Source organism: Panthera leo, chromosome A1 (genome assembly GCF_018350215.1).
Source record: "Panthera leo isolate Ple1 chromosome A1, P.leo_Ple1_pat1.1, whole genome shotgun sequence".
NCBI lineage: Eukaryota > Metazoa > Chordata > Mammalia > Carnivora > Felidae > Panthera > Panthera leo.
In genome coordinates, this window is record NC_056679.1 from 201844478 (window position 1) to 201871639 (window position 27162).

The 27162-nt window shown below is 37.4% G+C and overlaps 1 protein-coding gene across 2 annotated transcripts in view; it reads left to right on the forward strand.

Annotated features, from left to right (window-relative positions):
• EMB (embigin) overlaps nucleotides 1-20227 on the forward strand; it is a 44872-nt gene extending 24645 nt beyond the window's left edge. For both annotated transcript variants that reach the window (XM_042950233.1, XM_042950242.1), the window contains 7 exons: nucleotides 5824-6007; nucleotides 6240-6328; nucleotides 14450-14577; nucleotides 16985-17264; nucleotides 18292-18325; nucleotides 19187-19241; nucleotides 19826-20227. In XM_042950233.1, the coding sequence (XP_042806167.1) occupies nucleotides 5824-6007; nucleotides 6240-6328; nucleotides 14450-14577; nucleotides 16985-17264; nucleotides 18292-18325; nucleotides 19187-19241; nucleotides 19826-19843 (788 nt within the window). In that variant the 3' untranslated portion in view covers nucleotides 19844-20227. The remainder of the gene's footprint in view (nucleotides 1-5823; nucleotides 6008-6239; nucleotides 6329-14449; nucleotides 14578-16984; nucleotides 17265-18291; nucleotides 18326-19186; nucleotides 19242-19825) is intronic.
• The last annotated feature ends 6935 nt before the right edge of the window (nucleotides 20228-27162 follow it).

The window sequence follows — 27162 nt, forward strand, 5'->3', positions numbered from 1 at the left end:
CCCCTCCAGCAACCCTCAGTTTGTCCTCTGTATTTAAGATTCTCCTATATTTTGTCCCCCTCCCTGTTTTTATATTATTTTTGCTTTCCTTCCTTTATGTTCATCTGTTTTGTATCTTAAATTCCACATATGAATGAAGTCATATGATATTTGTCTTTCTCTGACTAATTTCACTTAGCATAATATCCTCTAGTTCCATCTACGTAGTTACAAATGGCAAGATTTCATTCTTTTTGATTGCCAAGTAATACTCCATTGTGTGTGTATATATATATACCACATCTTCTTTATCCATTCATCCATCGATGGCCATTTGGGCTCTTTCCATACTTTGGCTGTTGTTGATAGTGCTGCTATAAACATGGGGGTGCATGTGTCCCTTGGAAACAGCACACCTGTATCCCTTGGATAAATGCCTAGTAGTTCAGTTGCTGGGTCATAGGGTAGTTCTGTTTTTAACTTTTTGAGGAACCTCCATACTGTTTTCCAGAGTGGCTGCACCAGCTTGCTTTCCCACCAGCAGTGCAAAAGAGATCCTCTTTCTCCGCATCCTTGCCGACATCTGTTGTTGCCAGAGTTGCTAATGTTAGCCACTCTGACTAGTGTGAGGTAGTATCTTACTGACAAACCATGTGTATTTTAGACTCTATCACATCAGTATTGTGCTGATCAGATGGCATCTAAATAACAGATGCAGAGAAAAAAAATAATCATGATTCTTTACTTCAATATGAAATTTAATTTGGGAGAAGCTGAAAATTACAAGAAGCAAGGAGCAATTTTCTTGTGTTATTGTACAAATTTTGAATATGAAGTTTAAGATACCATATTTTATTCTTATTCAGAGGAATTGTTTCATAAAGTCAGTTAAACTCCGTACAGTAAGAAGCATCATATAAATGGAGCAACAAAATGTTAAAAATAGGAATCCGTTTTGTGTACAGATGTTGGCCTCATGTTCAAGTGGCCTTCTGACGATTTCTGTCAAGATTTAAATGTTCCATCTATATTTTAGGATGTAACATGGGACCTCACTGACATCTACAGTAAAATAAAGAAGAGCCCCATATTTCCTATCTCTGCCCCAGTCAGAATTGTCCCATTTTACCAGTTTTTTTATGTTGTGGTACATTTAACTCTTGCAAATAAAAGTTACTGCTTTTAAAGCATATTTGGAAACACTGTCTTATGCAAGAAATTTCAATTTGCCTTTTTCACTTTTTTTTCTATAGAGGAACAAAGTAGACTTTTATTTTGAGTGATATGATTCCTAAATAGACCCATTAAGTTCCTACTGTTGTCATTTCTCTGAAGATTTCAAATTGCTTAAATGTCCATATACTTAAAAACTTTTAATTATGAAAATAAAAGAGAATTAGGAAGAGACAGATGTAAATTACCATTTGACTTTAAGAACATCCTTTTAAAAATATAGTTCAGAAATTGAGCAATTGGGTATAGTCTTAGAAATGTTGATGTCATGGATGTTTTTGCAACACTCCAAAATAGCAGAAATACATTGCAGTTGTGGTTTTGGGGAAGTTGAAACATTGTCCATTGAGTTCAATGGACATATTAGTTTGTTGGCTAACTACAAAATAGAGGCAAGACTTTTTACATGTTTTTGATCTTCTGATAGGAAAGCAAGCTGCAGAAGCTTCTGCGAAGTATTCCAAGAAGCAGGGAGGTGACAAGGAAGGCTGAGAAACTGGCCTGACACAAAGAAAGGCTACACGCATTCAGTTGAAAGTGTGAATGTTTAAAGTATGTTGATCACACCATCTGTCATCACATTGCTATGTTGCTGCATTATAAGTTTATTTCATCTTTTATTTATATTTTCTTTCATTTAAGACCGCAGTTTAATAGTTTGAAAGTGATGAGGAAGCGCATTCCATTATCATAAGAATTTCATATCTTTGAGAGTCGGTACACATCATTGGTTGTAAGAATCCGAACCCGGCCACACCTAATTTTGTATTAACATCTGTCGTTGTCTTGATATGTGATCTAGGGAAAGATGGGTAACCTTCCTTTGCCTCAGCTTCCTCATCTTTGACGTAGGAATGATAAAAATGGTACTTATGTCATAGAACTGCTATAAAGATGGAATGATGTGAAAAATACATAACTTTAGGTAACACATAGCTTTTGTTATATTCCCCAGTGAGATAAATGGTGAGAGGAAGTTAAGTGGGGGAATTATTCAGCAATTAATATATTACTAACATTTACCCCATGATAGCTCATTTAATTCTTTCTGCAGTCTCAGGAAATATGTATTGTGCCATTTTACAGATGAGGAAACTGAGGTGTCCAACATGAAGATACTTTGTATTGCCCTGTCAGCAATGTCAGGCAAGGAACCTGACACTGGGCGGCTGCCTTGTGAAATGGGGGTGAAAATTCATATTCTAACTTCCTAATGTTGGAAGGCTCCAATGAGCCACATCACTGAAAAGAGCCTGGTGTCCCGGAGTCACCTTCTGGAATGTAAAGGCCTCTCGCTAGGAGTGATAGTGCTGCCATGTCTTCTCGCGAGTCCTCCCGCAAGAAAGATAGTCTGTCGTCAGCCCCACGAGGTGCCAGGGAAATAATGCAAGGGTCAAAATAGCCTTCTCTGGGTGCTCCGGCCTCTCGGGCCTCTGGCAGCTCAATGGCCTGCAGCTCCAAGGCCTGGGACTCCTCATTCTGAGCAGGGGTACCTTGCCAGCATAAACTCTGCTGAGCAGAGGCCAGCAGTAATGACTGACACTCAGCTTAGCCCTGGGGAAAAGACTCACAGAAATCTCCAAAGACTTTGTCCCTGAAGCAACAAGTGAGCAGTTTTGCAGGATGTGAAAGAATTTTCAATAGACGCACCTTGGACATTTTGACCTCCTGTGGCCCCTTACTTCTCTGTAAGTTAAGATTTCCTGTCACACAGCAGCAAGGAGATAAAGCAAACTAGCTCAGCTTTCTAAGGATCCCTGAAGGACCAGCAAAGACCATAACTGCTATGAGCAAATGCTGAAGAAATGCAGACCCCTCCAGATGGGTGCAGTCATTCAGTATTTGTCCTTCCATGGCTGGCTTAGTTCACTTGTGGTTGGTGTCCTTGGGGTCCATCCATGTTGTTGCATGTTGCCAATTTCCATCTCTTTTGGTGGAAATTGATTCCATCTTTTGATTTCCATCTCTCTCTCTCTCTCTCTCTCTCTCTCTCTCTCAGAGTAAATAAAATACATTTTAAAATGTTTTTAAAAATCCAGGATACCAAGGTGACATATTTTGAGGGGAGTGTGTCCTGAATCACCTTAAAGGCATACATTAAAAGTGGCTGGAGACAACTGGGCAAATATATTTGCATTTCAGAGGTGGAATCAACTGAACTCTCCCATATGTGATTCAGTGTTGTGGGTCAGGGGAAGAGAAGGCTAATCCATCTCCCTTGGATATATTGAGTTTGAAGCACCTGCGGGATATCTAGGTTTAGATGCTCAGTAGACACCAGAGCTATGGACATGGGGATCCAGAAGCAAGTCTGGAATGGAGCTAAGAGTTTTGTGAATAAAGGAGATTAGAGATAATAGTTGAATCCAACATGGGAGTGTCAAATTGAAAAGGAAAGGGGCCAGAGAGCAAAGTCCCAAGGGATACCACATTTATGGGTGGTTGGAGGAGTTGGTGTGGCCAGCAAAGTATTAAAATCCTGAAATAGAAGCAAGGGAAAGAGAATTTCAAGGCGTATGTAGTCCCTGGCAATGGCTGATACTTGGGAGACATTAAATAAAACATAAGCTGTGAAAAGAGGTAGTCAGGTTAAACAATTAAGGCCATTTTTAACCTATGGTAAAGCACTTTTTGTAATGTGGTAGTAAGATACCAGAATATGCTATATTGGGTGAAGGCACAGACTGTGTAGAGAACTCCTTTATGAAATTGACTAGTGAAGTAAATTTCTTGATTTGACAGAGACAGGACTAACTTTTAAGGGTACCCCAGAGCTAAAGGCGAATGAGGAACAGAAGACAGAAGTTTAGGACCGAATATAAAAAATCTTAAAACATTTTCTCATGCTTACTAGTACCTAGTCTTATTTTTGGTGCACTCAGAAAATGAGCCAAAACGTGTAAATTCCTTCAGTTTGTCTGACTCAGTTTTTTTCCCTGTATAACTGGATGTTGTTAAGATCTGTTTATACCTAGGTGTTTTTGTTTTTGTTTTTGTTTTTGTTGTTTACTCAGCACTCTTGTAATTCCGAGAGCAGTTATTTCAAGCTTGTGCTCACCAAGCACCTCACACTACCTGTGCTAACTTTGCACCTGGTCATTGCTTAAGGAAGCATTTCTGTAAAGTTTTAAGTGGAATTAAAAGTGATGTTATGCTACTTAGGTTCTCTTTTTTCTTTTCCACATTTTTGGCTCTGCGTTCTGCTCTTAGTGATACCACGCTACTGACCATGAGATTGAGAAACGTGTTTCTATAAGGCAGTGCCCTCCCACAAACACAACCCTTTACTTCCCTTTAAGAGTAACCAGCACTACTCTGATTTTTATACAGTCACAGCCTTGGTTTTTAAAATTGTTTTATTACGCAGGTGTACATCCCTAAATATTACAGGTTGGTTTTAGTTCCTTTTCTAAAGGCGTGTTTTTAAAGTATCTTTTTATTTTTAGGTTCGTTTCTTTCCCTTTTCTAATTTATCAGTTGACAAAACCAGATCATTCGTCTTGTAGAGTTTTCTCACACTCCAGATTTTGTTGATCACTTTCACGGGGTGCAGTTTAACATGTTTTTCCCATCCTCTGTATTTCCTGTAAACTGGTAGATGGATCTAGAGACTTCGTTTCAGGACCCTCTCCCCCTTTATTTTATTTTATATTTTGGGACAAAAGTACAGCTTAGGTAGTGGGGTATTCCTCCCCAAGGGACACACAATTGTGTGTTGGGGAGGGTTGCAGCAATTCATGCAAAATGCCCAGATCTGCAACATCATTGTGTCAGATTTCTAGAGTTTCTTCATTCATTTGCTGGATACTGATACATTCTTGTCAGAACTACAAAGAACATGATTCCTGAAAGGAGTCCCAACAGTTACTTCATTCTCTCCCTTAGGTTTCCTTTGTTTTTGCAGTTGGACTGTTTCTGTGCTATCAGCATAAGGCACTCCTTTATACAGTGCTCATTCCCTATATCCTTGTCAGCTAGAGATTTTAAGATTAACATCATAGCCTTAGGCTTTTGCTATTCTGTCAATGTAACAAACCCTTTCTTCAGCTGTGACAATGAAAAAGATTAATATAGGGAACCTAATCTATGTTGACAGAGGAATAATTCTTCAAAGGAATGTTACATTAAGAAACTATTGAGGCACCCGGGTGGCTCAGTCGGTCTGCGTCTGACTTTGGCTCATTTCATGGTCTCACGGTTCATGGGTTTGAGCCCCACATCGGGCTCTGTGCTGACAGTTCAGAACCTGGAGCCTGCTTCAGATTCTGTGTCTCCCTCTCTTTCTGCTCCTCCCCCACTCATGCTCTGTCTCTCTCTCTCTCTCTCTCAAAACTAAGTAAACATTTTAAAAAAAGGTTGATAGAGCATTGTTATTGATTACTTAAAACTGCTTTATATACATATATATATATATCTATATAGATAGATCTATATCTATCTATATATCTATATCTATATAGATATATGGATATATATATATAGATATATAGATATATATATATAGATATAGATATATAGATAGATATAGATCTATCTATATATATATGTTGGGTCTCCCCTAAATGTAACTTTACAACTTTTTTTTTCTTGGTTTTCTTTTGTGGCTAATAGAACATTCCAATGTACCGGTGGAAAAAAACATCACTTTAGAAAGACCTTCTAATATAGAACTCACATGCCAAATCACAATATCTAGGGGTGTGAATTCAGTAAATGTGACTTGGAAAAAAGGTGATGAACTACTTGAGAATTATCTCACCAATGCAACAGGATGCATCCTGTATGCCCAGTACATGTAAGTATATAAAATTTTAACCTGCATGGCTAGATGAAATTTGTTAACTTCTTAACATTTTTGCTGACTGGGCATTCTTTCCTTTGCTGTCTCTTGAAAGTTATGCTAATGTTCTATTTTGCATATTTACGGGACTGTTTCTATTTTAGAATTTTGACTGAATGCTAAGTCTTTTTCAGTTTGATCAAGAAGTGTTTTGAGAACTAAGTCTATATTAATAAATTCTCTTTAGGTTTACCATCATTAATAGCAAACAAATGGGAAGCTATTCTTGTTTCTTTGGAGGAGAAAAGGAACAAAGAGGTACATTTAACTTCAAAGGTCAGTACTAATAATTTATAGAGTGATAATTTCAGCATGAAATTTTTAAAATTCTAAATATCCAAATATTTAAGTTATCATTACAGCACTAAACATAATAAGCTGAGAGAAAATCATATGCTTTTCACTGAATCCTAAGTTGTGACCTTACAAATGGAGCTTCCCAGTCTTCCCAGTGGTAGACTTTGTGTTTCCCAATCAACTTGCCATCCAGCCTCCCTCCCCTAGATTAAAGCACAAATTTTAGTTTGAAAGATTGGGGTGCCAGGTTATTTGCAAGTCATAACAGTCTCTTGAGTTCATTTATTTTTTCATTTGCTTAGCCCACTAAACTCAGAGCTTTTATACTATCCCTCTAGGTATCTGTTATTGCACCCCTGGACTGTGAGAATGCGATCTGGTGTTATGTATCTATCAGTGGCTCCAGGACTTAGGGGTTTCAGGGATCCATAACATTTAAAAATAATATGGAGATGCACAAAGGGTTGCCTGTTTTTGGTCTCCTCAAATAAGGACACACTCCAGAATACAATCCATAGTACTCTCCTGTGGTACAAACAAAGGAAAATCAGAGTATTTTACTTTTACTATCATTAAACCAAAACCTTAAAGATCTCAATCTCATAATAAAGACTGATCTTTGAGTTGGATAATTATCTTCATGAAAAACCCCTATTTTGTGATGGATTCGAGAACCACAATGTCCATGCTGGTATTTGGGAAATGTGGTCTGTTGCCATATTCACTATTTTGGGCTTTGCTTTACATTAATTTCCCAGCATACATGAGAAATTGTTCTCTACTTTTCCTGAAAATGTTGAAGTCTGGCTAGCTGTTCTGACAAAATATGGATACCATCTCCAAAGCCCCATCAAGAGCAGAATGGCCTGCTTCAGTATTGTCTTCATTTAAGATGGTTTGCTCCTACATCCCTCCCTATATTCCCTCTATACTCACAGATTCGTTTCCTTCATGTGGTTTTGTAAATGTTCCTACTCGGTAAATGTAATAAATCCTTGTGTTCATGCAATTTGGTCTCTGCAAAGGCAGAAACTATTACCATCCTTTGATTATTTGATCATGGACATTCTCTCTTAACCTCTTTTCCTCTGTTTGCTTAATTTAATTTAGTAAAGGATAGATACACTATATATTTCCTTCTCTTATTCCCTTCCTTCCCTTGTCTTTGTCTTTCCTTCCTCTTCCCCCTCACCCAGTCCCCTCTTCCCTTCCTTCCTTCCTTCCTAATGAGCTAAAAGAATATTAAACACATACGCATACACACAATCCTAGTAAACATTTTATTGAGTCTCCCTTCAATGTGTAAAGAAATCCTATAGTTTTGAGGAAATACTCATCAAATCTTCAGGCTTAAAATGATTCCAGGAGATTCAGTTTTAAAAATTGCTTTCCCCCCCCTCCTAAATAGTACTCTTTTCTAAAAATATGTACTAGTGGGGCACCTGGGTGGCTCAGTTGGTTAAGTGTCGGACTTCAGCTCAGGTCGTGATCTCATGGTTGTGAGTTTGAGCCCCGCATCAGGCCTTGTGCTCAGAGCCTGGAACCTGCTTCAGATTCTGTGTCTCCCTCTCTCTCTGTCTCTCCCCCACTCTCACTCTGTCTCTTTCTTTCTCTCTCAAAAATAAATAAACATTAAAAAAATAAAATAAAATAAATAAAAATATGTACTAGTAATGCCTGTTCAGAATTTAAATATTGAATATATTATACTTTTTCCTATCAGCTCTCTTATAATAAATTACTTAAATTATTATTTAGTAGTGATTTCTCCTGCCTCTAATGTGAAGATGAACAGAAGCATTTTACTTTTCAATGTGCCAATACACTTAATGCTGAGTGTTCTTGGAGAAGGCCTCTGGATTCCATATCTATTTTGTGATATCAAGGCTAATTCTGGCTGGTCTCCGGAGCACCAACACAGGGCCTAGGTTTGAAATCAAATGCTTGAGGAATGCATAGAGCCACTGAATATTTACTATTTTTTTCTTTTTATAGTATTCTTAAAGTAGTTTAGCTCAGTGTTTTGGTCTTTAATGTCCACTTATCATTAATGTAACTTTTAAGTATCTACTGTATCCTGAAGTTATTTAGAAAATTAATAAGTTTGGGCTTTCCAGATCTTCTTTGGTAAAATAATAATTTCCTTTAATTCATCTAGATTGAATATTGCTTGGAGGAGAAATTGCATTTGATTACAATTTCAAGGCATCTGCAGAATAATTCATTCATATTAGTTATTATGTAGTTAGATCTGTAAGATACATATTTTTATAAATATCCTACTATATTATGTCTCCACATGGCTTGTTTGTGGTTCTTCATAAGAAGAAGGGTTATTTTTCCTTAGCAATGCTACAGCTGAGTGTGGTTGAAAAGGCTTTTTTATCCTCTATTTTAAATCCAGCCAAAAAATGCATTCTGCTCTTGACTATATGAGTCAACTATAGGGTATGAGCCTGAGTCCTCAGAACAGTTCATCCGCAAAATCCCTGCTTTGGCCTTTATGGGAGCGGGTTGGTTTATTACCACAAGACTGTAAAAAGGCTTCAACGTCACTGATTAGTATAAAGCAAACTTTGTGTGTTTGGCTGTTGATGCCGGTACAGGCGAGAGAGCAAAGTCATCGTGGAAGCTTGCAAGTGCTAATATGTCAGTGGTTACTTTTCCCTCAAGAAAGATGAATGAATGCTGGGCTATGGTGTTCCTCGGCAGTGGGTCAAGTATTCCGACATAGTTGCTGAAAACTTCTACAATATTCATCAATGTTAAAATCTCGTAGTAGAAAGATGCAGAAATGTGGTTGGTGAGGGACAAGTAATAGCACATAGAACTTTTTAGAAGTCATGGTGAGATTTTGATAGTACCAAGTACTGCACAACCTGTCTTGGAGTGGCCATCTGCCTTTACTAGGAAGTTTCCAAGGAGTCAAAGTATGGAAGAGTAGCATAATAGAGTCAGTTGGAACTTCAGCTTCAAACCCTGGTGTTGAAGTCTAGTTAGCTATCTTCAACTATGGAAAAGGATCTTTTTCCTAATTTGATAATACCTTAATGTCTTTGAGCCCAAAATGACACAAGCTGATTTTTTTCTAGTCCATGAATATGCAAATATAAATCTCTCACCTTACAACTCCATTGGGCTTTTACTGTCACCAGGTACATCCCAGACTGCATCTTATTAGACACGAGTTTGAATTAGCAATTTTGCCATCTTCAAACTTGGGATTCTTCCATTCCCAAGACTCTCACCTGTCCTGCTTTATCCAAAGTTTCAGAAGGTCAACAGAACACATTCGACTACTGTATCACTGTCCTTCTTTGCATAAATATTTCCAAACATAAGTAGCAGCCCACAACCAACTGTGACCTCTGGAGAAGTTCAAACAAATTCATGTTTCCTGACCATAGTGCATTTTATTATTTAGATCCATACTGCTGTTATCAGCCATATAAAGCATAGCAGAGCAGTGGTTCATGTCCTCTTGGTCATGAGTCTAGGGGATAGTCAAGAAAACAGAGGAGATGAAAAGAAAATAGAATTTTGCTTTTGTTTCCCTGTAGCATCACTAAGTCACTGCACAGTTAGTTGTCTGCTGTCTGTACCCTGATCTTAGCATTTCATTGGAATGATTTAGCAGGAAAGCTGTATGTTCCTCACCCAAACCTCATAAAATATCCCAGATTTTCTTGAAAATCCCCTTTCAGCTACCAGTCATGCTTTCCAACCCTGTGCCTCTTAGAGGCCTACTGAAAAACAGTGTTTTTCTGCCATGTTTCTTCCCCCAAATGTTGCCTTTCTTCCACTTTTGATTCTTAGCTTACAGGTAGATTTCAATATTTTGATCTTATTTCAACACGGATTTTCCCAATAAAGCATGTCCTAATGAATTTCCAGAAAGAATCATGCTGAGATTGAGAACCAGGAAAGGTATCTGGGATAGGAGATCAACACACAAGGAAAGCAGAAACTGTGCCCTTGACTAGTGGCCAACACAACTGGTTTCAAAGTCTGCCTTCAAAGCAGTGTTTGTTTCGAGGCAAGCCTAGCCTAGCTCTAGAAGTAACTATAACAGAGCTGCACTACTGAAAAACAGTGCCAGATATATACATGTTGTACCTTTTCATGTGGAACTCAAGAAGTGTGGCTCTGCTTCATCTGAGGCACACTTCATCTGGAAGGAGCCTCGTGGCTTCCGAAAAGAATCCTTATTTTAGCCAAGCTCAAATCTCTGCTTCATTTATAAGTCTTTAGTTGAGGCCTCACCTGAAGGAGGGTTGATCTTTCCAAGAGCTTCTGTGTTCTCATACTTCATTTAAGAATAAAGCCACACCAGGTGTTGGACATACTGGGATGAAGTATGATTAGGAAGTGATCTTGAATTGATAGATCGTGTTTTGTCAGAAGGCCCACAAATAACTTCATTCTCACTAGGTCCAGTCATTCCTTCTCACAGCAAAATCTCAAATAAGAAAATATACACAAAAAAGGGATGGTCAAGCAAAGTAACAGTTTGTTATTGGCCAGTCTTGGCCACAAACCTTGCTGAAATTCTTGGAAGCCTATGCCACATGGAAGGCTTCTCTTTTCTCAATTAGATTGTACTGACCTTCAACTAAAGCAGAGCCATATATTCCTTCTCAGCCCAAGGTCCATTTGGTCTTTACTACCAAGACAAGAGTATATACCCTCCTGAGCTGGAAAAAAACATGCTGAGTGTGAGGCTATGGTATTTATACCTCCAAATTTCTATCCCTGAAGAACAGGGCCTGATCAGTGCCCTGGACCACGACCAATACAGGATAATCCTCCTCTTTAGGACTGGGAAGCTGGAGGGCTGGATGGGAGAAGGGAACCTCTATTGAGGTCACCAGGGGCTTCAGTCCAGGCTTCTATAGCCACCAACTCCAGTGTCCAGTGAGGAAGCTGGATGTACCATAAGAAAAACAAAACAGAACAAAATGTCCTATGGTTCAGCATAATGTAGGCCTGTAACATCTTGACACTGAAAAGTATGGTCTTCTCAAGAATTAGAATACAGGCATGTTAATATCAGGACAGATGGTCAATCTATCCTCTTAGATCCTAGAGTTGCTTCCAGTTTTCTTATATTGGTTATTTTCCTACATTAGAGTGGGCTCTCCAGGTCTACGAATGAGCCCGGGGGCGGGGGGTGGGGGTAGCCACAGACTTAGGACACTGAACAAAAGTGGTTTGACTTAATAGGACAGAACACTTATGCAAGGGACACACTCTACTTTTATTTTTAAAAAGGCTTTTAAAAAGGCACATGGACAGCAATTATTCTGTGATTTAAAAATTTAGGTCATAGATTATGTTAAAGTATTAGTTACTTTATTCTGCTTTTTCTTGTGAAAACTAGTGTGTGGTAGATGGGCCCTTTTCTTTTTGTTCTTAGATTATATGTAGTATGTAAAATTATTCCATATATTCTTTCTGCTCCGTATACTACATAGGTCTGGAAACAAATTTTCTTTCTTTCTTTTTCTTTTTTTTTCTTTTTTTTAATGTTTATTTATTTTTGAGAGAGAGAGAGGGGCGGGGGGAGGGGGAGTGGAGAGAGAGGGAGACACAGAATCCGAAGCAGGCTTCAGGCTCTGAGCTGTCAGCACAGAGCCTGATGTGGGACTCGAACCCATGAACCGTGAGATCATGACCTGAGCTGAAGTCAGACGCTTAACTGACTGAGCCACCCAGGCACCCTGACAAGATTTTCTTTTTAACTTCTTAACTTTCAACTAATTTCATTCAAAGGAACAGTAATGAGGCACTCTGATTTAATTGTTTTAATTTATACTGAAATTGTAATCTTTATACAAACAAAATCTTATTTAACTGCGTTCACCAAGTACTTGAATGTGTGTGTCAAGCAGTAGAATTTGTTTTACAGCTTCACTAAGTTGTTTAATGTATGTTATTAAAGGATGGATTGGTGCCATCACCCACATCTCAAAGCTACTGTTTCTACATTCTTTTGGGTCTTGTTTCCTGTGAATTCATCCCTTGAATTTTTCATTATTTTACTTTGATAATGTCCTTTCTCACATGGGCTGGGTGGTCCATCAAGGACTCAGCTTGGAGGCTTTCCCCCATTTTGGAGTGTTTTTACAGGTTCCTACAGTTCTGAGATATATTCAGATGAATTTCCAGTTTTCTTTTTTTATTCTAAGTCTTATTTCTTCTCTGTCCAAAACGACTACATGACCTAGAAATCATCCTCGCACATAATGATAATCTATCCTAGTAAGCTGGCTAATGACACTATGTAGTAAGGCCATGAGCATTACAACTTGTAAGAAGGATCGGTTAAGAAAAGCAGAGCTAGTCCATGATCAAAAGTTTGTGGTGTTTACTCTGTACCAAGTACTTAATGTTTTATGATCCCATACTTAATCCTCTACGACAACACCGCAGGATAGGTATGTCCTACCTACGTCCTCAACAGTAGTAACACTGAAACTGTAATTTTAATGTATGTATTTCCTGCACCCAAATCAATTCTTTGTCACATCATTGTCACATTGGGCTGACTTCCTTCAAACACTTAATGACTTGACCTTTGAAATGCACACATACTAACCACATATTAACTAAATATCCCTCAGCCTAATGGTGACCAATAAGGAGTGTGGGACACTAGTGGTCTCAGTCAAAGGAATGCACAGAGTATCTTCTCTGGCTGGGATGTCTTCAATCAAGATAGTCATATATACTCACCTCTCTCCTCTCTCAGGAGCACCCTAGTGGAACCTTACTAGGTTTTCATATACTATCAGTGGGTGATTATAAATTCAGGTCGGCAGTTCACATCTTTGTTTAATGTAAAATTGTAGACCATTCAGTTTCATAAAAACATGTTAACTTAGTTTTGAGGAGCTTGAGAACCATTGATTTGTAGATTGCTCAGTTACATTTCTTATGATTACTTAAAGCATTTATACTGTCATGGGTGACATATGTTCCTCTTATTTGCATCTCTTTTTTATTAGCAGTGCCTCATTCAACACTCTGCTGGTCAGCAGTCTTGATGAAGTAGAGGGTGATACGCACAATTATATTTAGGCACAATTTAAACAATGAGGAATAAAGAAGACTCCCCACACCCATCATTGTAACATTAATCACCTAAGGACAGATTCTATAAAGAAAACCTATTCTCCAACCTATTTTTACCATTTCCCTGGCGATTATACAAGTTAGAATTTCTTTCCTAGTCATTACTAATTATTTTTCCCTTCCTCATCTTTACAATTCATACATCCAGCAAGTGCCCAGTTATCTTTTATACTTTCTGTTGCCAAACAAAAAAGGGAAGAACAACACAAAACCAAAAATCTGCTCAAATGACTAAAAGAAAAAATAAATGAGTAAAAGTAATCTTTGTTGATCAGTCTACATCTCTAGTGTAAGTATATTCCATAATATATCCTTTGAGGTCAATAAGAAGAAACTGATTCCACCATGGAGCTGGTGGCTGTCTTTTTATTGCTTTGCTTATGTTCTTTTGTTTTAATTTTCTTTACCAAGTCATTCACATCCTTAAAACTTAACATTTCTAAATTCAGTGTTCACTTTGATTCTGTTACCGGTGAGTAGTAAATTTCTTAGGAAATTTGTCCTACAAAACAAACAGACAAAAACAGAAAAAGAGTCATAAATAGGGACATCAAACTGGTGGTTGCCAGAGGGGTGGGGCGTGGTGGGGAAAATGGGCAAAATGGGTAAAGGGAAGTAGGAGGTACAGGATTCCAGTTTGGGCATGGAATGAAAGGTCCAGCATAGGGAATATAGTCTATGATACTGTAATAGTGTTGCATGGTGTTAGATGGTAACTACACATGTGGTAAGCATAACATATAGACTTATCTGATCACTGTGTGATGTACACCTGAAGCTAATGTAATATTGTGTGTCATCTGTGCTCCAATTAAAAAATAAATGGTTTCACGTTGTATGAAGCTAAAATTACATAAAGCAAATTATATTAATGAGAAAATGAAAGAAAGGAGAATTTGTCCTCAACTTGAATGAGTTTCTTTATTCAAACTCTTTCAGTAACATGTTTTTCTAAATATTTCTTAGTCCCTGAGATTCATGGAAAAAACAAACCATTGATCACTTACGTGGGGGATTCAACTGTCTTGATGTGTAAATGTCAACATTGCTCTCCTTTACATTGGACCTGGTACCATAGTAATGGGAGTGTGCAGGTAAGATCGTATTTCTTTGATCTGAAGAAAACAAAATGGAAACTTTTATTTCATAAATAATAAGATTACCAGCAGAATCAGAATTTCTAGGACCATTTGTACTTCTATTATCTTACTATTTAATATGTATTCATGAAGAAGAACAGTGATAAATGCCGTTGTCATTGAATGTTTTTAGCATATTACATTTTACGTCTGAAGATACTCTTAATGTTTCATTAACTGGTACTTTGTTTCTTAGATTTAGCGACTTAATTTAAATTTTTTGAAAGGAAGTTATAATTCGCTTTTAGTTGATGAGTTTAGAAATGACCCTAACAAAAAGATTCTCTTCTCTTATCATCCCATGAAAGTATCTAGAAAAAGTAGACAGTTTTCTTTTTCAGCTTCTGTCTCTGGAAACATTTGTGATAATATGCAACACAGTGGCGCCATTTGAGAAAAGAATAAAAATTTGGTAACTTAAACTTAGGTCTTGGGAGTGTCATTGGCCTTTCTTGGCCTTCCAGTATCCTAAGGGAAGCCAAAGACTTTACATTCCTGTTAAAGAATTAATGGCTGTTCAAAGAGCTGATAATAAGAAAAACATGAGCATTCAAAAAATCATTTCTCACTCTTTTCCTTCCTCCCAAATAGCCTCTAAGAGCAAGGAAATTTAGCACATTGTCCTCCAGGGGAACACCGTCTATTACTCTGCTACTAGTGAACGGTGAAATTAAAACAAGCTGTAATTCTAGGAGGGACAGCATGAGACAGTGTAGACCTTACAATGAAATACTAAATTCCTTCTTAGACAAAATTGATACTGCCATAGACTGTTGAAGAGAACCAGAGGAAGGGCTTAAAAGGGAGAGTGTCTGATTCTGTTGTGGGTTTGATTTTTCAGAGAAAGCTCCAAGTCACTTAGGAGTAAATTTAAACCAGTCACATTTCTGCTTATCTTCTCATTGGTGATTAGGAAAGGCAATCCTTTTGTGTGTGTAAATATTTTTTTAAGTATGTAAATTTATAAAGATAAGTATCAATTGTAGTACTTGAAATAGATAGCCTGATTTATTTATGTACATGGGATACTAGGGAAAAAATAACCTAAATCTGATGATATTAAACTCTCAGGATGTAGTCCGTGCCTCTCTTCATTTGCTATCGTAATTTTCTCTCAATTTGGTCCTCAGCTTGGGTCATATTAGGATGTGAGGAAAGTGTAAGGAAGAGGGTGCAGGTCAAAACTTTAAGTCAAGTGTTCTTTTTCAAAATGTAGACAAACCATCTGCATCAGAATCATCCGGGGTGCCTGTTAAACATGCATTACTGTGATTCATCAGTTCTGGGTTAGAGAGGGTTTCATTTGAACGTCACAGGCAGCTCTGTGCACAGGGAGCCAGGTTGCTAAAATTTTGGCGGGGTGGGGGGTGCAAATAATAAACTCACAGACAATTCTTTATCAGATAACCTCTAAGAATATTTGTATGCAGATTAGCACTTATCAAGCAGGGCAGTTGAGTGATAGTGCAGTGAAGGCATCAAATGGCCTGAGAATAAATTTTAATTTAAACGGGTTAAATAAATCAGCTCCACAGCAGTTTCATATGGCTCTTTAGAGGCTGGGGAAAATCCAGTGAATCCCAGAAGCCACCTTGCCTGATAAAGAAAGAAATTCAGATATGAGAAGACAGAAGGTGTGCAGACAAGCACATTTACCAGACTCACAGAGGATTTCTACCCTTCCCTCTATGTCAGCTTCAAAGGCCTGAAGATTTCACCCTCAGTTCCAGTCTGAGGACCTCCCGGTGCCAGGGGCCAGTGATCTTCCTTTATACAAATGATCAGATTTAATAGCTTCATTAGGGGCGCCTGGGTGGCTCGGTCGGTTAAGCGTCCGACTTCGGCTCAGGTCGTGATCTCATGGTCTGTGGGTTCGAGCCCCGCGTCGGGCTCTGTGCTGACAGCTCAGAGCCTGGAGCCTGTTTCAGATTCTGTGTCTCCCTCTCTCTGTGACCCTCCCCCGTTCATGCTCTGTCTCTCTCTGTCTCAAAAATAAATAAACGTTAAAAAAAAAATTAAAAAAAAAATAGCTTCATTAATTCATTAAGTTCAATAGTTGATTTGATGTATGGGAGGGAGGAAGGACTTTAAACAGCTAGTTAGGGCTTAGAACATGTAACCCAGATGGCTGGAATTTTTGTGTAATTTTAATTCTGATATTTACCCACGAGCACCTATACACTATAGTTTCAAAGACTGAGTGCTTAGCACTTAAAATATCCCTTTCCTTTGCTACCTTTGGGAGAGCAAACTCTTGGACTCTGTTACTATGCCTTATACCTTTTGCTCAAACTAGATTATTTAGGATGTGTATCTTTTATGCAATATGATAGGAATGGCTTTTAATGTCTCCTTATGTTAGGTTCCTATTGATGTTCAAATGAGCGAGAAGTATGCGATCAATAGAACAAATGCTAATGAAACAAGGCTGAAGATAATGCAACTTACAGAGGACAATCAGGGATCTTACTGGTGCCATGCAGTATTCCAGTTAGGCGAGAGTGAAGAGCGCGTTCAACTTGTGGTGCTGAGTTACTTGGTGCCGCTCAAACCATTTCTTGGAATAGTTGTTGAGGTTGCTATTTTAGTGGCTGTTATTCTGCTTTGTGAAACATACACCCAAAAGAAAAAGAAGCACATAGGTAAGATTTCTTTTTTTTGGGTAATCTTCTCATGTTATGACTTAATACATTATAGTGGCTTTAGAGTTTGGGGGAAATGTCTAACTTTTGTTATTTGGAGTGGTATTTATGTTAATATTAATGGTGAAAGTACTATGAATTTATACTGATAGACTTTCTGTTTCAACTTCCTAAAATATTTTAGTATGAAAATATACTTTTTTCCCCCTTTTTCTTTGGTGTTGCTGGTACCTAAACACCAATTAGGTGATATGTGGTTTGGTACTGGAATATTAGTAAGTCCCTTCGTAGCTTAACATAGAAGATCTCAAAGACTGTCTTTCAGTTAGATAACACGTTTCAAAAATATTTTATCAAACATTCTGGAGTTCTTATAAAAGAGACATTTTCTGGTCTGTTTTCTATTTTTGTAGCATGTATCTTACAGATTACAGGTTGAGAAGCCAATGGTCCCCTAAGAAAATGTATCTTACATTCTATATACTTTTCTGATTTTGTACTAAATTTTTGTTAACTTAAATAATTACAAATTAGTCAGCCCTATTTTGAAAATCCAAGACACTAGACTATGCCTGATCAGAGATTGGAGGAGGAGCGCCTGGATGGCTCAGTCAGTTGAGCATCTGACTTTGGCTCATGTCATGATCTCACGGCTCGTGAGTTCGAGCCCCACGTCCGGCTCTGTGTTGACAGCTCAGAGCCTGGAGCCTGCTTCAGATTCTGTGTCCTTCTCTCTCTCTCTCCCCCTCCCTCGCTCATGCTCCGTCTCTGTCTCTGTCTCTCAAGAATAAATAAAACATTTAAAAAAATAAAATAAAAAATTTAAAAAATTGCAGTTGAGGTCTAGAGAGCAGGGAAAGGGGAGAACATGATCGATGTGGAAGTGTCTTGTGTGGTATGTCTCTCTTTCATTCCAAAGAGAGAAAACTGCACAAATGCATTTTTAACTTGGGAAAAGCTGAATTCAACATACGTGATCCGTAAGAATAACAAACCAATCTTAATAAATTCTTCTTTTGCTGCACAGATGATGGGAAAGAATTTGAACAAGTTGAACAGCTGTAAGTATTATTTTTTACAGATTAATTTTCACTTGAGTAAAATACAGACAAGTATGAAATTGAATATAAAAGTTTGCAGGTGAAAAAACAAAACCCACAAGTGTAACATCATGCAGGTGTTATTTTCTGTACACATCTGTGTTGTGGGGAGGCTTGCCTGCAAGGGAGCCTCCCCTCCTCCCTCCAACACTCACTTTTACCTCTCTGTGCTTCGGTTTTCTCCTCAACAAAATGGCTTTAATGATAGCATTTGCCGTACAAGGCTTTTGGACCAAATGCTTAGCCTAGGCTTTAATGCACAGGGGTGTTCAATAACCATAAGGAAGTATTATTGTGTAAAGTAGTATTTCTCAAACTTGGCTATATCTTTGGTTACTTAGGATGCTCCTTAAAAATACAATTGCTCAGGGGGCGCCTGGGTGGCTCAGTCAGTTAAGCGTCCGACTTCAGCTTGGGTCATGATCTCACAGTTTGTGAGTTGGAGCCCCGCATCGGGCTGTGTGCTGACAGCTCAGAGCCTGGAGCCTGCTTCGGATTCTGATTGGCTGTTATCTTGCAGGCCTCAAAACAGCACACAAGTTATACTCATATACCCAAGTCCTCACTCATGTTGGGTGAGAAGCAGTTCTCCCTCTGCATAAAATAAACAGGACTTGGTTACGGTCATCTATGGCAATAGTTCTTCTCTAAGCAATGGTATAAAAACAAAATCAACATTATGAGTAAAACATTTTTGGGAAAAATGAATTGTCTGTATTGACCTTTCACATTTTAACCTGATGGCCACAGTATAGATGGTGTACTGACTTGATTTGATGTAATGTAAATATCTAGCGGTTTTCTTTTTTGTTTTCTATACAGGAAATCAGACGATACCAATGGTGTAGAAAATAATGCCCCCAGGCACAGAAAAAATGTAAGTTACTTCCAAAGGATATTCCAAATAAAAGGAAAAATTCATATACACAGACTCTTATTCCAGCTACTCTTTTTAGTTTCATACAAACCTAATCATTTACTATGTGCTTGAATATGCTTGTTTACAATATTATAGAAGAAAATTTATAGTTCTGCAAGAATAAATGACATCTTTTTTCTACCATAGAACATGTAGCAACAAACCTAAAAGTAAATCTATTGCACTGTGTGTATATATATATATATCACCATGGGCTAGCTAGTTCCTTTTACTACTTTTCATATAGTCTTGTTTTTTTTTTTCTATCATAGGTTTTCTGGATCTTCCTCTTTTATTCTCATATACTGCCATATATTTGGTGCTATGAACAAATCCATATTAGCTTATTTTCTTTACTGATTAGAATCCAAATTTTCATAGTTCATCAACATTTTTTCCACAGTATTTAGGATGGATACTGTTGGTTTTGGCAGTGGTTTGGATCACTCCTTGCTAGCACTTTTTGCTTTGCTAGAGTGATAAGTAGTTCTAGAATGATTAGGACATGCTAATTATGTTTCATTATGCTTTATTTAACTCAGGAATCTGTGAGCCATTGAGAGCGAAACATCGTGTCAAGAGTCATGGGAACATGTGCAGTTTGTATTTCAGCTTTATTTATGCTTCCTATTAAGAACATCTGAATTTTTATTTTTAAAAGGATGAAAAGTTTATGCAATATATTGCTCAGCAGTAGCTTTGTAATAATATATGTATGTGGGATCTAAAGATATATTTTCAGTCTGCAGTTATTTTTACATTAAAGCAAGGTAAATTATATTAAATATGTTCTATGAGCTATAACCTAGGATAATTAATTTCATCCTGGTCATCAAAGGATGCACAGAACAGATACCAGCAAAACCAGTTGATACTACACAGAACTAATGTCATTCAAGACCTGTTTATAACCAAAGAATTCATTAAAGAGAAAATCTTCGCCATTTGCCTTAAAAAGTTGTTTTTTTCTAATCATGCTTACTACGTATAGAAATATTTGTAATAATTTTCATGTAAGGTTCGTCCTCTGTCACACTGGAAAAAAACCATCTTCACTAGGAAATGAATACTTTCTGCCTTTGCTAACAATTCACAATCGCCACAAGAAAAACATACTTTTCCTCCACAAATAGCAGTTTAAGGCAAGGAAATATAACCATATACTTGCCCCAAATCTCCCATCACCACAAAAAAAGCCCATTTCCCGACCTTTGTTTCACTCCTCTCCACTGCTTTCAGACAGCAGGCAAAAGTGACTCTTAGTCTTTATGCGGAGCATTTTTTAAATGCCATGGGTTTGGGATTTCATAAGTTACACCTGGGCTGATGCTGTAGGCTATAGGTCCATATAGTCATAATATAGCACTGCGACAGGGTTCTGTAGAAGCACTGCTTCTGTGATTCATGGTTTCCTGGTATCTTTGACTTGGTGCCTGGTGCCCTGATACTCATGGGTAGCTAAATATCTAAAAAGGCTTTGCTAGTGCTTTCTAGTCACGATTCCTTTGTTTGAAACCCAGAGGTACTAAAGTATTTCTTCTCTGTTGTTGTAAATGCCGTAGACTTTTCTTCAAAATTAGAATGGTTCCGTTGGTGTGTATAACTGAAATATTTCATAAAATCACTTTAACTAAATCAAATGATATAGATCATGAAAAATTGTCAGTGGCTTTGAGTGGACTATTAAAATCATACTGCAGGACACTAGACTGTGTTGAAGATGATGATGTGAAGCCTCAGTGTCCCTAGTGCTGGTGGGTCCAGTATAGCAGCCATCAGAACAAGCAGAAGCCAAGAGGGAAGAGTTGGGACGGTGACAAGAAACCCATGATTTCTGGTGACTAGGAGACTCACATTTGGAGAAGAGGAGTTCAGTGATTTGTAATAATAATAATAATAATAATAATAATAATAATAATAATAACTTCTAGAAATTTACATTGTGTCCTGGCTGAGAAAATAATAAAATTGTGTTAATGAAAATTGGAGTTTATATAGCATCTTAACTAATGTTAAAAGTATTACTAATAGGAGTAATACACATAAAGTCGTGACTTAGAAGCTGCTCATTGTTTTGTTGCAGAGTATTTTGTGTAAAGCATGTTAACTACACATACACGTTTTATTGAACTAGATATCCCTTAAGTAATGGCAGATTTTATTTCGTTCTTAGTCTCAGAGCCATAAGCCTTGCATTGTTTTGGTTTAATTCAGTATTTGATAAAATTCTCTTGGATGGTATCTATATGATGGCAGACAACCAATCAGGTCACTTAATTAATATAAACAATTTGAATTCAGTGAAAAATGAGACCTATTATTTGACTAAGTACAATTCAAAATGGTGTATTTATGATTGGCATATATAAAACAATTTGTAGCTCATAGGCAGTATGCATCCTTACGTTTTGCAACACTATTTAGGCTAAGATATTTTTCAAGCAAGAAAAATTGCTGCCCCTTGGTAATCTGAAATGTTTAAATAGTAAGTTGAATTTTTAAGGGTCAATGCTTGCTATTTTTCCTAGCAAAGGCAATTCATTTCAGTGACTTTAAGCAGAAAAAGTACTCAGAAAATTAAAGTTGAGTTTTGGCTTTTTAGATCCTCTCTGGAAGAACTTCTGGAAAATTACTTCAGACTCTTAGATTAAAAATGGAAGGCTTCCATTAACTAACCTCATGTGGAAGATAGATGGATTAACTCATAATAACCAATTGTAAATTGGCTGAAAATTCTAAGCAAGCAGAAAAGCTGACGTAGGAAAACTGCTCTATGTTTATATATTAGACATGTTGGGAAGTTCTATTAATCTTTCCAGCTAACAGGGTTTTGCAGAATAAGTAGATTTAATGATGTCTTAAAATTCCCAGATACTTTCATATTCAGTTTATGCTCTAATGTAAATCTTCTCCCCCATTGTATCTGTCTCTTTTTTCTCAGCATCTAGGTACTCAGGCCAAAACCCAGAGCTCATTATGACATTTTCTTCTCCTCTATTAACTAATACTCATTATTAATGAATCTGTTTCTTTACCCTTCTCAGTAGTTCACTAATCCACCCATTGCCTTCCCCACCCCACCCTCACCACTGCAGTAGCAAGGGCTTGGCTTTCCTTCTTCTGTCTCATCTTCTGTTAGTCCATTTTTTGTACTGCTGCCCGACTCATCTTTCTAAAACACAGATCTCGCTATGCTAACTTAATATGGCAGCTTCCATTCTGCAGACTCACCTTTGATATTCCTTTTATTTATTTTTTTAAGTTTATTTGGAGAGAAAGAGAGCATGTGCTCACGCACCTGTGTGTGCAGGGGAGTGGCAGAGAGGAAGGGAGAGAGAGAATCCCAGCGCAGAGCCCTACACAGGGCTTGAACTCACAAACTGTGGGATCATGACCTGAGCCGAAATTCAGAGTCGGAGACTCCACCGACTGAGCACCCAGGTGCCCATTTCTTAATACTGCAGTTTTCCAAGTTGCTAATCTCTCCCCAGTGTCTTGATTTAGCCTTGATATGCAGAGACCCGGTGCAGAATGCTGTCCCCCACCCTGTGCTCCTTCCATGGACTGGCCCGAGTTTAGCTTTCAAAATTTTAATCTGATGTTATTTCCTGGTAGATCTTTCACACCCAGTGGAATATATACCATGTTATTTCATCAAATAACTCCACATTTCTTTGTGTTTATTACCCTGTAACATCTGTCTTCTTCCTGTGTCCTGTACCTAACCTACCACAGAGAGGGTGCATTAGAGATGTCACAAAATGTGTGTTGAATAGGTAAATGTATCAGTAAAAATCAAGTTTCATAAATTTGTAGTTATTTTTAGAACAATCTAAATTGTGACATCAGAATTAAAACACATTATTTTAACAGAGGTAAACAAGGTTTTGAGTCAATGTTTGCTTCTATTACTTTGAAAACTACACAGTAATAGAGTCAAAAGCGTCATCAGATTTTCATAATGTATTAATATCTAGTGAGTGAAGAGAGCTGATTCCTAAACTGCTATACAAGGTATGCCCCCTTCAATTTATTTAAAATTCCTATTGTCCTCTATTTTTCATGGACAGTTGGAATATTAACCCTATTTTTATCTTTTATTTTAATGAGATAATGTATTGAATTTAAATATAAACAACTTTAGCACTTATAGCCTTTGCATGGTGCTGTAGTGTCCCCCGCCCCCGCCCCCCCCACCTCATTTCTCATTTCTCTTCCCCACCAATACCTTATAGTACTTTAGAGTATCTCGGAATCCCATTCAAAATTTTATCTTAAATAAAAATTTTTAAAGAAAGGTTTCATTGTTTGGTTTTGATCACTGAAGATTTGTCTTTAATCAAATTCATGAAAGAAAAAAAATGTCAGTTCCGCTCACTTATTCCCTAGGTCTTCATCTTTGAGGCATTTAAATAGATTTATACAAGACGGTTACTGAATATTTACTATACTTCCTTACAGAAAATGCACTTTTCTAATTGAAAAAGGCTATGTAGTCAGTGAATTAGGGGACTTACTCCCTATTACCCTTGTTCATCTTCAGGTGGGAGTGAGTTCAAGTATGTGTTGCAGTATTAGTTAAAAGGCACAGGTGTGCCTGGGTGGCTCAATCGGTTAAGTGTCCAACTTCGGCTCAGGTCATGATCTCACAGTTCTGCATCGGGCTCTGTGCTGACAGCTCAGAGCCTGGAGCCTGCTTCGGATTCTGTGTCTCCCTCTCTCTCTGCCCCTCCCCCACTCAGGCTCTCTCTCTCTCTCTCTCTCTCAAAAATAAATAATAAACATTTAAAAAAAGGCACAGTGACCTACTTAAAGCATGCTCTGAGTTAATATTTATTGGATGAATGAAAAATAGATGAATGACTCAATTATGTTGGAATCTTAAATTATACATATTTACATAATATCTACTTTGATTCTGATTAATTAACTTTGACTCTATCCTATCCAGAGAAAAAGAAAACTGAAACTGCCTATGTTCAATTCTGTGGTCTTTAGGAATGTATTTGCACTGAATCTAGATGGTCAATTAGATGCCAAATTGAGTTCCTCATTAAGAATATATAAATTTCATTAAATAATAAAACCTGACATTTGTCGAGTGCTTAGCATGTGACAGGCACTGTGCTGAATGCTTTGACATGTGTTGCCTCCTTGAATCCCTACATCACATCCTTATGCTACAGGAAATATTACCATTTGCTGTATTAGAGATGAGAAACCCAAAACCTGGGGAGACGGTGTTTGGAGCTGGGATGGAAATTCAAGGAGTCCTTCTCAGGAGTCTTCGTTTAACAACCATGTTGAACATCTTTAGCCCCTACTTACATGCGTCTTAGAAAATGAGGCTATTATCTATATCAAGTATCTTTTAAAAAAATTTTTATTTTCTCAGATGGTCAGTTAAAGTAGTTCCACAATCTTATCCTCAAGGCTTATAGGATCTGTGCTGTGTCCCTATGAGTGGTGCTGGGGAATCATGACCCTTCTGTTCCTTTGGAGAGTCCTTCTTCCCACCTCCCCCTATTTTTACTCCTCAGTAGTTAGTGTGAACATTAGCTTTATCATCCAAACACTGAGAATGAAAGAAAGCATATGTATCATTTCACCAGGACAACAGACAGAAAATGGACCTGTATGGTCACATTTTTCGTCTGCAGGGAAGAACTAAGTACTTTATGGATATTCTAGCCTAGGCATAGCAGTAACATGTATAGCAAGTTTGAGTGATGAATTCAAGGTCAGGGAAAGAACTATCTTTAGAAAATGCCAGGTGAGAGTCACTATAGACAAATACCTATTATGAGACAATTTAGTAAGTTTAAAGATTTATTACTTTCCAAAGGTAATGTGATTAAAATTTATTATAATTCAAAAGTATGATTCACAGTTGTGAGAGATGTTGGAAAAGAAAGTCATGTTTTTGATAACCTGTGAAATGAATTGGGCAATTCTTTGGATCTGCTTATCTTCATGATTAATGTATCATAATAATATCTGTGATTGTCAGTGAATCAGGAATGCCTCATTATGCTTTTATAATAAAATTTACTTACAAAATTGGTGAAGATTACTCATGAATAGCATTGTCAAAATTACTTTTAATCACGTGATTAACTTGGAACATCTATGTTTCTTACTCTCTCATTTTCCAAATAAGAAAATGCTAGGAAAACTTGTTTATAGGATATTGGTTAAAATCTTATATTATTTTGGTGTGTTATCTATTATGGTTCAGAACTTTTGCTCACAAAAATTGATTTTGCTATTTAATTTGTACTGTACTTCAGGGAAAGCACAAATTCTCATTTTTCTATGTTTTATTTGATAAATGGAAATATTAGACATATTACATATGTAATTAACTATAATGTTATTTAATGGCACAAAAATATCACAAAATATGATTATATTAACAGCTTTTGTATCTCTTAAGATAAAAATTTGACCATAAACTTTACTTTTTTTTTTTTTTAAATCAAGGACCATGGATTTATGATGACATATTTCCTAATAATTTTAATATTTTCTCTTTTTTTAGCATACGTGTCGAAATTTCCATTAATGCCTTTCTGATTTATGTAAATAGCACAGAAAATGTCTATATTGGAATGTTTAAAGACAGCTTTTTGTTGCATATAACTCAAAGAGTGTACTTAATATGCAATTAAATTCAATAAAATTTCCTCCAAATTAAGGATTTAAGTGAGTATTAGAAAATATATTTTTGGGCACCTGGGTGGCTCAGTTGGTTAAGTTCCACAACCAACTGGTCATGATCTCACAGTTTCTGTGATGGAGCTCCTCATTGGCATGGAGCCTTCTTGGAATTCTCTCTACCTCTGTCTCTCTCTCTCTCTCTCTCTCTCCCTCCCTCCCTCTCCTTCTCCCTCTCTCTCTGCCCCTCTCCTCCTCTCTCTTTCTCTCTCTCAAAGTAAATAAACATTTTTAAAAATATATATATTTTTTCAATTTTCAATAGAAAAAACTGATTTTTTCCCCTTTCATTATACTCATGGGAAGTTTGGTAAAACAATTCATCCTTCTCAAGAGAGCCCAACAAAAAAGCGTGCCTTGAGCTGGTTAGCTCCTGCTGGGAGAGGGAAAGGGGGAGCTGTTTAGTGGGTATAGAGTTTCAGTCCTACAAGATGAAAACTTCTGGAGATCTGTTTTACAACAATGTTAATATACTTAATGCTACTGAACTGTACATTTAAACATGGTTAAGGTGGCAAATATTCTTTATGGTAATTTTATTACAATTTTTTAAGAGTTTTATTTATTTTGGAAAAGAGTGCACACATGAGTGGGGGAGGGCAGATAGGGAGTGAGAGAGAGAGAGAATCCCAAGCAAGGCTCTGCACTGTCAGCACAGAGCCCGGCACGAGGCTTGAACTCATGAAATGCGAGATCATGACCTGAGCTGAAACCAAGACTCAGACACTTAACCGCTGAGCCAACTAGGCTCCCCTTATTATAATTTAAAACAACAAAAAAAAGAGTGATAGAATGAAAAAAAAATAACCTATAAATCCTTTAGCAGAAAAAGTAAAATAATATCTTTGGAACCTAGGGCTTGGTATAAGCGAGTATAGGCATGACATCAAAAAAGCAATCCATGAAAGAAAAAAATTATACTTTATCAAAATTTAAAAGTTTTACTCTGCAAAATATCCCCTTAGGATAAAAAAACAAATGTATCCAGGGGCACCTGGGTGGCTCAGTCGGTTGGGCGTCCGACTTCGGCTCAGGTCATGATCTCACCATCCGTGAGTTCGAGTCCCACATCAGGCTCTGGGCTGACAGCTCAGAGCCTGGAGCCTGTTTTGGATTCTGTGTCTCCCTCTCTCTCTGACCCTCCCCTGCACATGTTCTGTCT